This window comes from Lepus europaeus, chromosome 9 (genome assembly GCF_033115175.1).
Source record: "Lepus europaeus isolate LE1 chromosome 9, mLepTim1.pri, whole genome shotgun sequence".
NCBI lineage: Eukaryota > Metazoa > Chordata > Mammalia > Lagomorpha > Leporidae > Lepus > Lepus europaeus.
Window position 1 is genome coordinate 56,520,018 of NC_084835.1, and position 16,894 is coordinate 56,536,911.

Genomic DNA, 16,894 nt, shown 5'->3' on the forward strand with positions numbered 1-16,894 from the left:
TCGGGTCAGGAGACTGAGCAAATGAACTTGAGGGAGGCCGGGGTTTCTGTGTTTCGGTGGGATCTGCCTGGGGCCTGCCCTGTGCTCTCCGTGTCTGCGCCCCTTCCCCCTGCTCTCAGGTAGAACTTGCTTGTTACCTCACAGCGCTGCTGCCGGAAACCAAGCTAGGAGCAAGTGCTTGTAGTGAGCTGGCCGACAGAAAATGAGAGGTGCCTGCAGTAAACGGGAGTTTATGCTGTGTCTTTTTCAGATAGGCAGGAGGGGCTTGTTAACCTTCCTTCTAACTCCCCAGCCTTGCAGCTGTCTGGGGCGGTCATTGGGAGCATAGCTTTGTGTATGTGCGAATCTTCCAGCTTCCTTAATATTATCAGTTGAGAAATTCTCTTTGATGAATTACCTTGAACACAGCAAAGCTGCTTTTGTCACATTGTAGTGATTTGTGTTCCTACTGACTGGGCAGAGTCAGTTTTCACAGCACATGGTGATAACATGAGGTTCAGGGACCAAAGAAGAAGGGTGCTTAGACTGCAGGTCTTTTGCTCTGTAGCAGACTTGTTGGCCCCAGCCTCTCTGAGGTGACCTTCTCGGGTCCATTCTGGCTAACTGATGCCCTCGGGCTGTGTGGTGGGTGTGGTGGGTGCCCCAGCATCAGCCTTGGATCAGGAGCAGACGGCAACAGGTCTCTCGTGGCCAGCAGCTCATTCTCAATACCCAGACTGAGTGCTGGGGATCTTTCCAGAGTCCCTTGTTTTCTGGGAATATGTTTTAAAATGACTTAAGTGCTGAATTCTGGTTTTCTTTTTCTTTCTTTCTTTTTTTTTTTTTTTTTGGTTGTTGTTGTTTATTTTTAGTTTTGTTTTTCTGTTTATTTCCCACACCTGGCTCTGTGACTTTAAAAGCATGAGACAGAGGAAAGTGGGCCTGAGGGTAGGGGTAGTGAGGGCATTTTTGCTGTAGTTGGGTAATGGTAGGCAGCTGAGTCTCTAAAGCACTTTTTTTTTTTCATTATTAGTTATAAAGGACATAGAGGAAGAGGTATGCGGGTGAGTCTTGTGAGGAGGGGTGCGGAGCTTCCTTGCCCTGTCTGGGTGCGTGCCTTGGGGCACTTCTACACATTCCCTTCTCCGGAAGTCTCTAAATCCACCCCACGCAGGCAGTAGATAGCATCATGTAACTGTCTTTTACTGTCGGTGTTGCCAAAACTGCAGTTTGGGTTTTGATATTTTGTTAGGCTTAGAGAAGAAAACCCAGGTCCTGCAGCCCGAGGAGAAGAAGACGGTGGCATACCACGAGGCAGGCCACGCAGTCGCCGGCTGGTACCTGGAACATGCCGATCCGCTGCTCAAGGTAAAGCCGTGCATGCTAATGGTCACAGGCCAACTCACTCCCTGAGCACTCCCTTGGGAGGAAAGTAGCACTCTCACTTAGGACAAATGTTTACGATGTTTAACTTCAGAGGAGTTTAGCAAAAAACTAATGACAGTTGTGTGAAGTGGTCACATAAACCCTCTCACAGATAGGTCATAAAATGGGGATAGCAAACTTGTGAAAGGGACGGAGAAGTGGCCAAACACAGCGGAGCTGGGAGCGGCTGCCCTGACAAAGCAGCAGCAGCAGCAGTGGTGGTTAAAGTGTGTGGCTCTCGAGGATTTTCTGTAAGCTCCATACTCTACTGTGAAAACATTGGCTGTGCAGTCTTGAGGTCCTAGAAGAGGGAGGTCAGGATTTGAAAGAATAGTGGGAATTTAACAGGAAAATCTTAGAAATGAGGAGGAGAACTGAGGCTGATCCCTAAACCGAGTATGTGGAGGAGTGGTCACAGAGACCCTGGCAGAAAAGGAAGCTAAGACAAAAGAGAAACCCTCCCCTGAAGGATAGGGTTGCACCAAGTGGGATTTTTTTTTTTTTAGTTTGTTCTTTAAAGATTTATTTATTTGAAAGTCAGAGTTACAGAGAGAGAAGGAGAGGCAGAGAGAGACAGAGAGGTCTTCCATCCACTGATTGACTCCCCAATTGGCCGCAACAGCTGGTTCTGTGCTGATTCAGAGCCAGGAGCCAGGAGCTTCCTCCAGGTCTCCCACATAGGTGCAGGGGCCCAAGGACTTGAGCCATCTTCTACTGCTTTCCCAGGCCATAGCAGAGAGCAGAACTGGAAGTGGAGCAGCCAGGGCTTGAACCGGCATCCATATGGGATGATGATACTTCAGGCCAGGGCATTAACCCACTGCACCACAGCGCCGGCCCCACCAAGTGGGATTTTTAAGTCTTGAGTTTTTTCACCTGAAAAGTGGTACAAACCAGTGCAGCACAAAGCAGTTGTCTGACTGCCCAGCAGTGTCAGAGGACCTAGAAATTGAGGGGGAGGAGGTGCTGCAGCTGGGGAGCATCACAGTGTGCATAAACATCCCAAAGGATCTGCAAAGAAGCCACTAGAATTAATAAGTGTAGTTATTAGTAGCCTTGCAGAGCTCAAGAACAGTTGTATTTTTTCTTTTTTTAAGATTTATTTACACACACAAGGAATTTCCATACATTGGTTCACTCCCCCAAGGCTGCAGCAGCTGGGGCTGGGCTGGGCTGAAGCAAGGACCCAGAACTTCCATCTGGGTCTCACATGTGAGTGACCCAAGCACTTGAGCCATCTTCTTCTACCTTTCCACGAGCTGGATTGAAAGTGTAGTAGTGGGGCCAGCGCTGTGGCATAGTAGGTTAGGCTGCTCTCTGACAAGCTGGCATCCCATATGGGTACCAGTTCGAGACGGCTGCTCTACTTCCGATCCAGCTTCCTGCTGGTGTGCCTGGGAAAGCAGTGGATGATGACCCAAGTCCTTGGGCCTCTGCACCCACCTGGGAGACCTGGAGGAAGCTCCTGGCTTTGGATCAGACCAGCTCTGGCCATCACAGCCATCTGGTGAATAACAGCAGAAGGAAGACCTGTCTCTCTTCCCTTCCCTCTCTCTGACTCCACCTTCACATAAATAAATAAATCTTTTTTTTAAAAAAAAATATTTATTTGGAAGAGTTACACAGAAGAAGAGGCATAGAGAGAGGTCTCCTATCTGCTGGTTCACTCCCCAATTGGCCGCAATAGCTGGAGCTGTGCCAATCCGAAGCCAGGAGCCTCTTCCAGGTCTCCCACGCAGGTGCAGGAACCTAAGGACTTGGGCCATCCTCTACTGCTTTCCCAGGTCATAGCAGAGAGCTGGATTGGAAGTGGAGCAGGTGGGACTCGAACTAGCACCCATATGGGATACAGGTACTGCAGGTGATGGTTTTACCCGCTACATCACAGCGCCGGCTCCAGTAAATAAATCTTTAAAAAAGATTATGGAACTACAAAGGGACTAAAATAGCCTGGACTGCTAACTTCAAGTGTTCACTGACTGACTGTAGCCTTAGTGCACAGCCACCATAATGAAGAAAGGATTGGCATGTAGGTCAGTAAGATACAGTAGGGTGTGGAAAGGGACCACTCACGCTTTCTGGATTCTCAACAGAGGTACGAAGGTAATTCTAGAAGGAAGAGCTGTCTTATCAACAGGGATTTCTGGCAACTCAGTATTCATAAGGAAAAAAAGTGAATGTTGACCTTACCTCCTAGAAATACGAAGTAATTCAAAGTAGATCATAAAAGCTAAACCTTTTAAAGCCTCTCTAGAAAGCAGGTAAAAGTCCTTGTGGCCTTAAGTTTTCAAAAATTTCTTGGGGCCTAAAAAGCATGAACCACAAAAGAGGTAGATGGGATCTTATCAGATTTAAAACTTTCTTAAAAGATACCATTAAGAAAGTGAAGGCAAACCACCTACTTGGAATGTGTTTGCCATGTACAGATACAATGAATTACACGTATCTGAAATACAGAAACAATTCAAGAGTGCAAAGAAGCAACTTGGTAAAACCATGGGCAAAGGATTGTAACATATTGTGAAAGAAAACAGTAAGCATGTGAAGGTCATATTATTAGTCACGGGAAAATGCAAGTGAAACCATAATTGGATACCAAAACACACTCATTGGAATGGCTGAAATAAAAAAGGGCTGGTAAAGATGTGACGCATTCTGCATGGAGGAACGTAAAATGGTACAACCATTTCAGGAAGTGGTGTGGCAATTTCTTGCAAAGGTCAATAAACACTTCCACATGAGCAGGCAATCAGAAATGAACATAGAGGCCCATGCAAAGACTGTTACTGTTTTACTTAGAATATCAGTAAGCTAGCCCTAAGTCCATGCAGAACGAAGCATTGTGTAGTATATTGAGCGGAGTGCCATACAGCATTAACAGTGAATGAGCTACACGCAGCAGTGAGCATGAACCACAGAGAGGGAAAGGAACCAGGCCCAGGAAAGTACGAGCCATTTGTATGCAAATCCAGGAGCTGTGGCCTTGCTCACAGGGGCAGAAAGCAAATCTGCAGTTGCCTGGGACTGGGACCAAAAGGATTGACCACAGAGGGTGTGTGGGAACTTTTTGGGCACGATGAGAATGTTTTACATCTTCAGTGGGATCAGAGGTTATGTTTGTCAAAACCCATTAAAGTATGTACTTAAAATGGGTGATTTATATATATAAATTCTCTCAAAAAGTTGATTTTTAAAAAATTAAGCAAATTTACTTAATTGCAAAAAGAGGATAGGAAAAGCAACTGCTGAGCACGTGGCGCGCCTGGCCATGTGGCCGTGTGGGCCATGTGAGTTGAGCCCAGCCTGCATGATGTCCTGCTGCCAGAAGGGGCTCCTTTTGTCAAAACTGAGTAAATCAGGAAGACAAAAATTACTTCCTAGAACTCTGAAGTTATCCTGAAAAAAATCCCTGCTGCTGGGTACTGTCACCCTGGGGTGGTGGCCTGGCCTGCTGCCGTGCTGGACTTATCTGCAGGCAGTTTGATGGGGTGTACATTTGGTAGTGGGAGCTTCAGCGCTGTGTGTGTTTTCCACTTACCAGGTATCCATCATCCCCCGTGGCAAAGGATTGGGTTATGCTCAGTATTTACCAAAAGAACAATACCTGTATACCAAGGAGCAGCTCCTGGATAGGATGTGCATGACTTTAGGTGGCCGTGTGTCGGAGGAAATATTCTTTGGGAGAATTACCACGGGTGCTCAGGACGACCTGAGAAAAGTGACTCAGAGCGCCTATGCCCAGGTGAGTCCCTGACACCCCCTAGGGCTCTGAAATGGTGTGCTGTGTCTCACTGGTTTGGGCTTTGGGGGCAAGGATCACTTCTTAAATCCATTTTAAAGAAATCAAAATATATGAAGATAAAATTTACTCCTGAATATATAAAATGTATGTACAGAAGCTGAAGTTCGGTTATAAATGATACCTGTCCCTTCTCACAGTTCCCTCCTTTCTTGTTGGCAGTGACCACTTTCCTGCTTTGGTGTTATCATTCTATTTTCTTAAATTTTTTTTTAAGATTTTGTTTGTTTATTTGAGAGGCAGAGTTATAAACAGAGGAAGAGAGAGGTCTTCCATCCGCTGCTTCACTTTCCATATAGTTGCAACGGCTGGTGCTGGGCCAGTCTGAACCCAGGAGCCAAGAGCTTCCTATAGGTCTCCCACATGGGCGCAGGGGCCCAAGCACCTGGGCCATCTTCTGCTGCTTTCCCAGGCTCATTAGCAGAGAGCTGGATTGGAAGAGAAGCAGCTGGGACACTAACCAACGCCCATATAGGATATCAGCGCTGCAGGCAAAGGCTTAGCCTACTACACCACAGCACCGGCCCCTGTTTTCTTTAAGTTTTACCACAGGAGTGTACATATGCAAATAGCAGACCTTTTTTTTAAAAAAAAACCTTTTATTTAATGAATGCATTTTTCATAGGTACAGCTTTAGGAAAATAGCAGTTCTTTCCTCCATAGCCGCCCTCCCACCCCAACTCCCATCCCACCTCCTACTCTCTCTCCCATCCCCTTCTTCATTATGGTTCATTTTTAGTTTAACTTTATATACAGAGGACCAACTCTATGCTAAGTACAGATTTCAACAGTTTGCACCCGCACCCACACCCACACACAGTGTATAAAGTACTGTTTGAGAACAAGTTTTGCATTTAATTCTCATCATACAACTCATTAAGGACATAGGTCCCACATGGGGAGTAAGTGCACAGTGACTTCCATTGTTCCTTTAACAATTAACACTCTTATTTATGACGTCAGTGATCACCTGATGCTCTTGCCATGAGCTGCCGAGGCTATAGAAGCCTTCTGTGACCACAGACTCTAACAGTATTTGGACACAGCCATAAGCAAAGTGGAAGTTCTCCTCCCTTCAGAGAAAAGTACATCCTTCTTTGATGGCCCCTTCTTTCCACTGGGGTCTCACAGAGATCCTTCGTGTGGGATATTTTTTGCCACAATGCCTGAAATGTTCTCACAGGCCTTTCAGCCAGAACAGGAAGCCTTAAGGATTGATTCTGAAGTCAGACTATTATTTCCAGTGAGTGTCATTCTAGGAGTCCAGGAGAGTCTTTGAGCTTGATGTGTATGTATGCCTGTCTTCGTCAACTTCATTCATCTCTCAGTTCCTCTTTGCCTGTCTTCTGTGTCTGTCATCTTCTCAAATCCTTTTTTCCCTCCTAAGTTTATATTTATTTGAGAGAACAAGAGCATACTCCCATCCACTGGTACACTCCCCAAATGACCAGAATGGCCAGCACTGGGACTAGGCCAAAGCTGCGGACCTGGAGCTCAATCCAGCTCTCCCTTGTGGGTGGCAGGAACCCAGCTATCTTCCAGGGTCTATATTGACAGGAAGCTGGAATTGGTAGCCAAAGTTGGGTGTTGGATCTGGGCATTCTTTTTTTTTAGATTTATTTATTTATTCGAAAGTCAGAGTTACACAGAGGAGAGGAGAGGCAGAGAGAGAGAGAGGTCTTTCATCCGCTGGTTCACTCCCCAATTGGCTGCAACAGCTGGAGCTGTGTTGATCTGAAACCAGGAGCCAGGAGCTTCCTCCAGGTCTCCCACATAGGTGCAGGGGCCCAAGGACTTGGGCCATCTTCTACTGCTTTCCCAGGCCATAGCAGAGAGCTGGACTGGAAGTGGAGCAGGCAGGACTCAAACAGGCACCCATATGGGATGCTGGTGCTTCAGGCCAGGGCATTAACCCTCTGTGCCACAGTGCCGGCCCCGGATCTGGGCATTCTAATACGGGATGTGGGCATCTTAACTGCTAGGCCAGATGCCTGCCTCATGTGAATCCTTCTTAATGCCTCATTAAAAGTTGTTGTTTTTTTTTTAATTTGACTTGTCTTTTTTTACTATATAGTTTTTTTTTTTTTTTTGGACAGGTAGAGTGGACAGTGAGAGAGACAGAAAGAAAGGTCTTCCTTTGCCATTGGTTCACCCTCCAATGGCCGCCGTGGCCAGCGTGCACACCGCACTGATCTGAAGCCAGGAGCCAGATGCTTCTCCTGGTCTCCCATGGGGTGCAGGGCCCAAGGACCTGAGCCATCCTCCACTGCACTCCCGGGCTACAGCAGAGAGCTGGCCTGGAAGAGGGGCAACCGGGTCAGAATCCGGCGCCCCGACCGGGACTAGAACCTGGTGTGCCGGCGTCGCAGGTGGAGGATTAGCCTAGTGAGCTGCAGCTCTGGCCATTACTATATAGTTCTTCGAGGGCAATAGTTCTTAGGATTGTTTGCCCTTGTTTCTTTCTAATTTAAACTTAATTATAAAAATAATTGTTCTTTTATGTAATTTTCTCTGCATTCCAGCACCTCATCTGAGTTTTCTACTTCCAGTTTATATAGTTCTTTCATATTTCCTAGCATTTTCCCGAGTCCTTGAGCTGTTATTGAAGTAGTAGGTCACGGTTTACCTCTTCTGTGGACCTTTTTACACTGCTCTTTTCATCTGTGGAGATACTATTCTGCGTCTTACTCTTTTTCTTAACTTATAAGGATTTTCTACTGCCCATTTTTACATGAAATTTGTCTTCCTGATCCCTTAGGAGGGAAGTGATTAGGGCAGGTTTCCTAGTGTCCTGGCTTTGGTTCCTGCTTCATTTTCTTGAAGTGCTAGAAATGGGTTTCCTGCTTTTCCAGCTTCCCCAGCTCTGTTCTCACCATCCCTGCTCTTGTCTGGGCCTTCTCTTTTTTTCTTTTCTTTTCTTTTTTTTTTTTTTTTTTAAGATTTGTCTATTTATTTAAAAGAGTTACACAGAGAGAGAGAAGGAGAGACAGAAAGAGAGGTCTGTCTGCTGGTTCACTCCTCAGTTGGCCACAACGGTTGGAGCTGTGCTGATCCAAAGCCAGGAGCTTCTTCCTGGTCTTCCACGCAGGTGCAGGGGCCCAAGGACTTGGGCCATCTTTTACTGCTTTCCCAAGCCATAGCAGAGAGCTGCATCGGAAGTGGAGCAGCCAGGTCTTGAACCAGCACCCATATGGGATGCCGGCACCGCAGGCGGCCGCTTTACCTGCTACGCCACAGTGCCGGCCCCTGGGCCTTCTCTTTTCTCCTTAGTTCAGGTTTACTCCCAGAAGCTCCTTCCTGGCATGCTGCTGGTCAGTTCCAGGGTCTTTTGAGTCCAGACTGGATCAGCCTCACACTGTCCCCTGGCCCACAGACTTAGTACACTGGACAAATGCAGACAGACACCCCTTGCGGTGCTGCTTATCCTCCAAAGTGGCAAGCTCTCCCCCTGGTGAGAACCTGCTGGCGGCGTGGGTGGGCTTTGTGCCTCCCCTCACATGGATAGTTAGATCACTCAGGCCTTGTCACTGCTGGGAGTCTCTGCCGCATTGTCTGTGGGTTTGTGGTTTCTGCTCCAGCTTGGGAGTCTCCAGCACGCTGCCACTGCAGCCCATAGCTACACAGGATGCCTTGTCCCCGTAGCCAGCCCCAGGTCCCGGGGCAGTTTTACCAGGTCAGAGAGTAATCCTGCGAACCTTGTTTTCCAGATCGTGCAGTTTGGCATGAATGAGAAGGTCGGGCAGATCTCCTTCGACCTCCCGCGCCAGGGCGACATGGTGTTGGAGAAGCCATACAGTGAAGCCACCGCAAGACTGATAGATGATGAAGTGCGAATACTTATTAACGAGGCTTACAAGAGAACAGTAGCGCTTCTTACGGAAAAGAAAGCTGATGTGGAGAAGGTAGGCGCAGCTGTATAAACAATCTCTATGCAGTGACAGATTGCCTCTTTGGTGTCTAGACTCCAGAATTCCCTCTCTGTCCAACCCTTGGGTTCATCCATCTGCTGTTCTGGATCTGTTCTGTATCCACAAGGAATGGAACTGTGACGAGCTGGAGCAGACGCTAGCCTGGCTTTAGTGGCTTTGCATGGAAACCCCAGGGAGCTGTTAATGAAGTCTGTTGCCTGCTTGGAATTTACTGCTGTTTTTCACTTGTGGAGTAAGTAGGTAGTGAATGATACAAGGGCAAACAGAAGAATCCACCAATTTAGCTAAGTAGGAAGTTGGTACAGGCAGATTCCCTGGGGCTCGGCTGTGAGCGTCCATGAAGAACGTGCTTTGTTTTTCATGTTGTTCCTCAACTGAGCCCACCTACAATGGGGGGCACAGCCTAATGCAAGTGACAGAAAAGTAAATTCTAGGAAATGATGTAGAATCAGCAGGCGTTCAGAGAAGCAGGCTGCTGGCGTGCCTGGGACTAGGCAGTTCCAGAAGAATCCGTGCCGTCTGTCACTAAGGTGTCAGGTGTTACCGGAGAGCACCAGTGCCCCTGAAGCACTGAAAGCGTGAAGCAGGGGCCCCAAGGCAGGAGAGATCTGCCAGGAAGGCTCTGGCTAAGCCACAGCTTGACTTGTGCCTTGACAGATAGGTTGGTAAGCAACAATGAAGGAGGGGGAGGAAGAGGAGCCAGGTGGGTAGAGATGCAGAGGAGAGCAGACCCAATCCTATGTGACATAATCTTAGAGCACCTGGGCCGGGCCCCCAGAGCTGGTAGGAAATTGAGGAACAGTTTTAGAAATAGAATCCTGCATTGAGGGCCAGCACTATGGCATAGTGGCTAAGCTTCCGCCCATGGCGCTGGCATCCCATATGGGTGTGGGTTTGTGTCCCAGCTGTTCCTCTTCCAATCCACCTCTCTGCTAATGTCCTAGGAAATCAGTGGAAGATGGCCCGGGTGCTTGGGCCCCTGCACCCAAGTAGGAAACCCAGAAGAAGCTCATGGCTCCTAGCCTTGGATCAGCCCTGCTCTAGCCATTGCAGCCATTTGGGGAGTAAACCATCGAATGGAAGACCTGTCTGTAACTCTGCCTTTCCAATACATTAAAAAGACTTACAAAAGAAAGAAATAGAAGCCCACTCACTTGTTTTATCGTAATCCAGAAATTAGAAACCCACTTTTTTTATAGTAGTCCAGAAAGGAATCCTTAGGATTAAAGTTTATCATTTTTTGAAAGTTTTTTTTATTTTATTTGAATTGCACAGTTACAGGGGGGAAGAAGAGAGAAAATCTTCCATCCATTGGTTTGCTCCCCAAATGACTGCAAAAGCCGAGGCTGGGCCAGACTGAAGGCAGGAGCGTGAAACTCCATCCGGGTCTCCCGTGTGGGTGCAGGGGCCCATGTAGTTGGGCCATCTTCCACTAATTTCCCAGGTGCGTTAGCAGGAGCTGCGTTGGAAGCAGAGCAGCCAGGACTTGAACCAGCACTTGTGGAATTGCAGCATCACAGGCAGCAGTTTAACCCACTGTGCCACAGCATTGGCCCCTTAAACTTTATCATTTAAAAAGAATGTGGCATCACTATATTCCTAAAGTTGTACTTATGAAATGCATGAGGTTTGTATTTCTTAAATAAAAGGTTTCTTGGGGGGGGGGGGGGAGGGAGTCAGGGAAGATAAATAAATAAATAAAGTGGCCACAGCATGCCTACACAGTCGGAAAGCAGAGACCGGTTCAGGGGCTGTGGCAGGCCTGTTTAACATCCGTCAGAGGTTGCTGGTGGTGGCAACAGAAATAAAAGGGCAAAGGCAGATCCGAGAAATCTCAGATTACTGGTTAAATACAGAGAATGAAAGAGCCTTCGAGTGGCTGTGAGGCATCTAGCGGCAGCCACAGGTGGGGGCCAGGGCCAGAGAAGAGGTGTGAGTGGTCCATGTTCCTGGATGACGCACAGAGGCCAGGCCGACAGGTAGCCCGACGTTGAAAGCAAGGCAGCGAGCTCCCTCTGGTTACTAGGTCTGCAGTGACTCAGAATGGAGTCCCTTGCTCAGAGGAGATGCGGGAGCGGCTCCAGCCTTCCAAGTTCCCAGGGCATGCACGACTGTGTAGCAGAGAACTGTAGAGGGAAGTTGGTCTAATGAGGTGAGGCTCTTGAAACGCTGTAGAGTCCCAGGTACTTCCTGGTCCATCAGACAGTTAACCATGTGAAGAATAATGTTGAATCAGCCGGGAGACAGGGAGTCCATTAAGAAGAGGGGGCTGCCCCGGAGCCTTCTAAACTCTGCCGCAGTTACTTTGGGTGACAAGGAGTTGGCCAAGCTTCAGAACAATAAGGGTGACCAGTTAGCATTCCTCAGTGCCTCTGCCTAAAATTTACTCACAAAAACCAATCTGCAGGCCGGTGCTGTGGCACAGCAGGGTTAAAACCTGAGCCTGGGGCCGGCACTGTGGCCTAGTGGGTAAAGCCACCGCCTGCAGTGCCAACATCCTATATGGTTGCCACATGGGAGACCCAGAAGAAGCTCCTGGCTCCTGGCTTCAGATCAGCGCAGCTCTGGCCATTGCGGCCATTTGGAGAGTGAACCAGCAGATGGAAGACTCTCTCTCTCTCTCTCTCTCTCTCTCTCTCTCTGCCTCTCTCTGCCTCTCTCTAACTCTGCCTTTCAAATAAATAAAAAAATCTTTAAAAAAAAAAAATTCTGCAATAGCTTTGTGGTTTCCTTTCTTTTTCTTTTCTTTTTATTTATTTATTTATTTAATTTGAGAGGTAGAGTTACAGAGGAGGGACAGAGAGAAAGGTCTTCCATCTGTTGGTTCACACCCCAAATGACTACAAGAGCTAGAGCTGCACCGATCCAAAGACAGTTGCTTCTTCCGGGTCTCCCACATGTGTGCAGGGGCCCAAGGACTTAAGCCATCTTTTACTGCTTTCACAGGCATATCAAGAGACCTGAATCAGAAGGGGAGTGGCTGGGACTCAAACCGGCGCCTATGTGGGATGCTACCCCACAGCACAGGCTCCTCTGCAATAGTTTTTTTTTTTTTTTCTTTATTTATTTAAAAGGCAGAGGTAGAAGAAGAACAGAGAGAAACCTTACATCTGCTAGTTCACTCCTCAAATAGCTGCAATAGCCACGGCTGGACCAGGCCGAAGCCAGGAACCCAAAACTCCATCCAGGTCTTCCACATGGGTGCCTGTCTGCTGCTTTCCCAGGTGCATCAGCAAGTAGCTAGATCGGAAGTGGAGCACCCAGGACTTGAACCAGTGTTCATATGGGATGCCAGTGTTGTAGGTGTCAGTTTAACCTGCTATGCCGTACTGCCAGCCCCCGCAATAAAGTTTTTTAAAAACAGAACAAAATTGGCCGGCGCCGCGGCTCACTAGGCTAATCCTCCGCCTTGCGGCGCCGGCACACCAGGTTCTAGTCCCGGTCGGGGCACCGGTCCTGTCCCGGATGCCCCTCTTCCAGGCCAACTCTCTGCTGTGGCCAGGGAGTGCAGTGGAGGATGGCCCAAGTGCTTGGGCCCTGCACCCCATGGGAGACCAGGAGAAGCACCTGGCTCCTGCCTTCAGATCAGCACGGTACGCCGGCGGCCATTGTAGGGTGAACCAACGGAAAAGGAAGACCTTTCTCTCTGTCTCTCTCTCTCACTCTCTCACTGTCCACTCTGCCTGTCAAAAAAAAAAAAAAAAAAAAATTCCATTACTTTATATCTTTTATAACATATAGCATTTATTGTAACCTACAGATAGGTTAAATTTCTAAGTAAGGAGTTACCTCAATAAATTTATTTGTGAGATAAATTTATGATTTAAACAGTTTACTTTCTTTCTAATAGTCAGTGATCTCACATAAACACTATTCCTTGGTCTGATGCCAGGCAGTCTTTTTTCCTGTAGCCTTTAGAACATGTGGTGTCAGTTTTGGTTCAGCAAAGGAAATGATCAGAAAGGACTTCAGGATCCCTGTTTTCACACTAACCTTCCTGGTTTCACTTTGGGTCCCTGCCTTGTACTTCCCTTTTTTCCCTTCTGACTTTTTATTTACTGCTCACCCTATTTTCATTCTTGCCCCCAGCCTGTTTCCTCCATAAAACCACTTAACTTTCTTATGCATGCTCTGAGAATTTACGTATGGAAACACACTGTACAATAGAAACTAGACAAAAATAGTTTACCAGTTGATCTGAGCAAAGAATGATTCATGAGACAGGCAGCGCTCAGAGCCACAGGAAGTTCAGAGAGCTCTGCCCCAGCAGTGGGAGCAGCGAGAGACTTCAGGCTGAGCACAGAGGCAAAGACACCACTTGATTGGCTCCTGCTGGGCGTTTCCCTTATTTGGGTGTGATCCAGTGGGAGCGCGGGTACACACCAGATCCGCTCGGGTGACTGCCTGTGTTTGCTGATGCTTCATTTAAAGTGAAATCAGTTGTAAGGAATGCCTCTAAGTTACACTTTGCCTTGCTTTGTGAGGGTTCCAGGTATGAAACTGCCCCGGGCTAATGGCCTTCTGATTATTTTGCTTGAACATCACATAAAAATGAATTCTTCCCTCTTTTTAAGAAACAAACATAGCATACTGTACACGTTGTGTGTCTTGGTTTTTTCACTGAAGTATGTATCTCTGAGGTTGATAGGAAAAAAGCCTCCTCCTCCTCCTCCTCCCCTCGAGGCGCGCAGTCACCGATGAACAGCCTGTGCGGCCTCCTGCTACCGAGGGAGAGACGTTGTTTCCAGGACTCTGTCCATCTTGCTCGAATAGTGTGACCTCTTGTGTGAGACATTTTTCAGTGGTCTCATCCTTTTTTGGATGGGGTCGACTAGAAGTATAAACGCGGGTGCTTTTGAACAGACTCTGCTGAGGAGCTGTATTTAATGCACATGGTTCACTTTTCAGGTTGCTCTGCTGCTGTTAGAAAAAGAAGTATTAGATAAGAACGATATGGTTGAGCTCCTGGGCCCCAGACCATTTGCAGAAAAATCTACTTACGAAGAATTTGTAGAAGGCACTGGCAGCTTGGATGAGGACACCTCGCTTCCCGAGGGCCTGAAGGACTGGAACAAAGAGCGGGAGAAGGAGAAGGAGAAGGAGGAGCCGCCGGCCGGCGAGAAGATCGCCAACCAGATGCAGGCGTGGAGGCCGTTTCAGTAAGCCCTCCGTGCTGCCCATGCTACCCCGTGTCAGCTGTGGCGCGGCAGAGTGAGAACCTGCTGGGCTGGTGGTAGCCAGCTGGGGGCCTGCCCACGTGGTGGGGGAGACAAGTGCCTGGCCCTTGACTGCAGGGGTGCGGGCAGCTTTGCAGAGGCCCCCGGGGGACCCGCGCCTCCCCTAGCCTCAGGAGCTCTCAGACCTCGGCTGGCACAGTGGAGGCGGCCCCGCGGCACCCAGGTGAAGCGCAGCCACGGTCGGCAGGGGCGACTCGCTGTGGGGCTCGACCGTGCGGGAGAAGCCCTTTGCTCACCGGCCACTCTTCATTCCTTTACTCTGTTTCCCTCTGCAGATGGGATGTGAAATTAAATCAGAGTCCTGATGAGAACATTTTGATTTGACTTGTATTTTAAAGATTGAATCCGGATTACTTGTTGCTGTTTTAATGGAATGGTTTTCTACAGAAAGCTGTAACATATTTAAAAATATGATTGTATTGTGTAAATACGGCTTCTTTACAGCAGAATAAAATGTGAACACTGTACTTTTTTTTTCTGAAAAAAGAATTGCTGTTCATTGGTGGGATGTTTTAGAAAACCTAACGGTAAGAAGTTAGGAATCCTTCCAAGCCTCGGTTGCCGGTTCTCAGCTCCCATGGGGACTGGTAACCTGTGTTCACCTGTCCCACGTGTCTGCTGGGCTCTGGGGTGTGGAGTGTGTTGGTCTCAAGGCTTGGTCACCGTGAGAATCCGCGACAGCCCCTTCTGCCAGGTCTTCCCCACACATGTTTTGCCCCCGTAGTGGTGACACAGTGGGCCTGGAAGTCAGCATGTGGCCCAGTGGGCCTGGCTGACCGTTCCTAGCCATTGTCGACGATTCCGAGAAGGGGCCGTGCGCCCGGATCTCTGACCTCACGGCGTGGTCTCGCTCACCGCTGCAGTGCTCTGTGAGGAGGGAGTTTGGGTGTTTCTGCAAAAGCCAGAGCCGGCCCGGAGGCTTCCAGTGCAGGCACACTGGCGTTTCTGACTATTTACTTTTTTTTTCTTTCCTAAGCTTTATTTATATTAAAGGCAGAGTTACAGAGAAAGGGAGAGACAGGTCTTCCATCCACTGGTTTACTCCCCAGATGAACACAACAGCTGGGACTGAGCCAGACTGAAGCCGGGCGCTTGGAACTCCAACTGGGTCTCCCATGTGGAGGGGCCCAAGTACTTGGGCCATCCTCTGCTGCCCTCCCAGGAACACCAGGGAGCTGGATTAGATGAGGAGCAGCTGGGACTCGAACTGGCACCCGCATGTGGGAATCCCAGCATTGCAGCTGGCAGCCCAACTTGCTGTGCAAGATGCTGGCCCAGTATTTACTCATCTAATGCTATACCACCTTGCCTGTGTGCTGCTGCTGTGGTGGGGACAGCGGCTTCAGACTGAAGACCCAGAATCCAATGGCACCTCTGAAGTGGCTCCAAGACAAGGGTGAGGGGCAGCCCAGGCCACGCATGCTCCATGTGTGGCCACTCTTCCCCATGGCCTGAGAAGCAACTGTGTGGAGTCCACAAATCCAGCATTCACAGAATGGAAGCCTCCCTGAGGCAGTGACTTAGCAGTAACCCCACTACCTCCCTGTCTCCTCACCAGATCGAGGGAGCTCAGGGGAGCATCGTTCGAAGGCTGTAAGGCCCGAGGGTGTTGAGTGCTTCTCCCCACACAAGCAGCAGACCACTGGGAAACGCGCTCTGTTTACTGGAGCCACTGCAAGGAGAGGCGTGAGCATGTGCCAAGTTCTAGCAGGCTTTGGCCGTGCACCTCCTGGGGGTGAGTGGGACCAACAGTGAGTCAGGTACAACTCAGCAGGAAGCTGACAAGGCTGCCTGTGGATGCTCAGTGAGGTAGAACCTGGCACCCTTGCATCTCCGGTGAGGGAAGCCACACCTGGGCCCTGGGCCTTAGCCAGCCAGCCTGGCCTGGATCAGCTACTCAGCCCTGCCTGTTTCCTTCCTGTCTACACCAGGGGCGTGGTGAGGGCTACTTGGCCACCGGGTACCAGGTGAAGCCTGGCCCACAGCAGGTGCCCATGCACACATCTTGTTCTCTCCTCCAAGGTCAAACAGCCTATTTCCAGGATAGACGGTGGAGGGTAGGCTGCTAAGAGGTTCCTTTTTACTGTAGTCTCACAGAATAGTTCAGATTTCTGTAAAATGAGGCCTTGTTTCTCTAGTCATGCTGCTATGGTAACTGGTAAATTTGTGTCTGTCCATAGTTACTGAACATAAGACCTAGGGTTGTGGAGCATGGTGTTCTGGTTACGCGGGTAACCCTAACTCAGCGGCTGCAGATGACCAAGTTTCACTTGCCTGCTGCTCCTGTGCAACAAAGATGAGAATGGCTCTGGCCAACGCGGTCACTCAGGGTCCCAGATGGATACAGGGAGCACAGCTTCCCCACTGGAAGCCACGTGCCATGCTCATTCTTGGCAGTTCACAGCTAATCCCAGAGGGTAGGTGCGTTAGACCAGAGGCACTGGGGAACAGCAACCTGGTCATGTGTTGTGGGGTCTGACTCTGAGAGACCTGTCACAGGTGTGACTGGTTGTGAAAGCCATAGA

At 48.9% G+C, this 16,894-nt stretch overlaps 1 protein-coding gene across 1 annotated transcript in view; it reads left to right on the plus strand.

The window, feature by feature from the left end:
- Positions 1–14,831, plus strand: part of AFG3L2 (AFG3 like matrix AAA peptidase subunit 2) — a 57,578-nt gene extending 42,747 nt beyond the window's left edge. Inside the window, exons 14-17 of the mRNA XM_062201338.1 lie at positions 1,232–1,347; positions 4,946–5,146; positions 8,911–9,105; positions 14,041–14,831. Coding sequence (XP_062057322.1) covers positions 1,232–1,347; positions 4,946–5,146; positions 8,911–9,105; positions 14,041–14,295 — 767 coding nt within the window. The 3' untranslated portion in view covers positions 14,296–14,831. The remainder of the gene's footprint in view (positions 1–1,231; positions 1,348–4,945; positions 5,147–8,910; positions 9,106–14,040) is intronic.
- Positions 14,832–16,894: the final 2,063 nt, after the last annotated feature.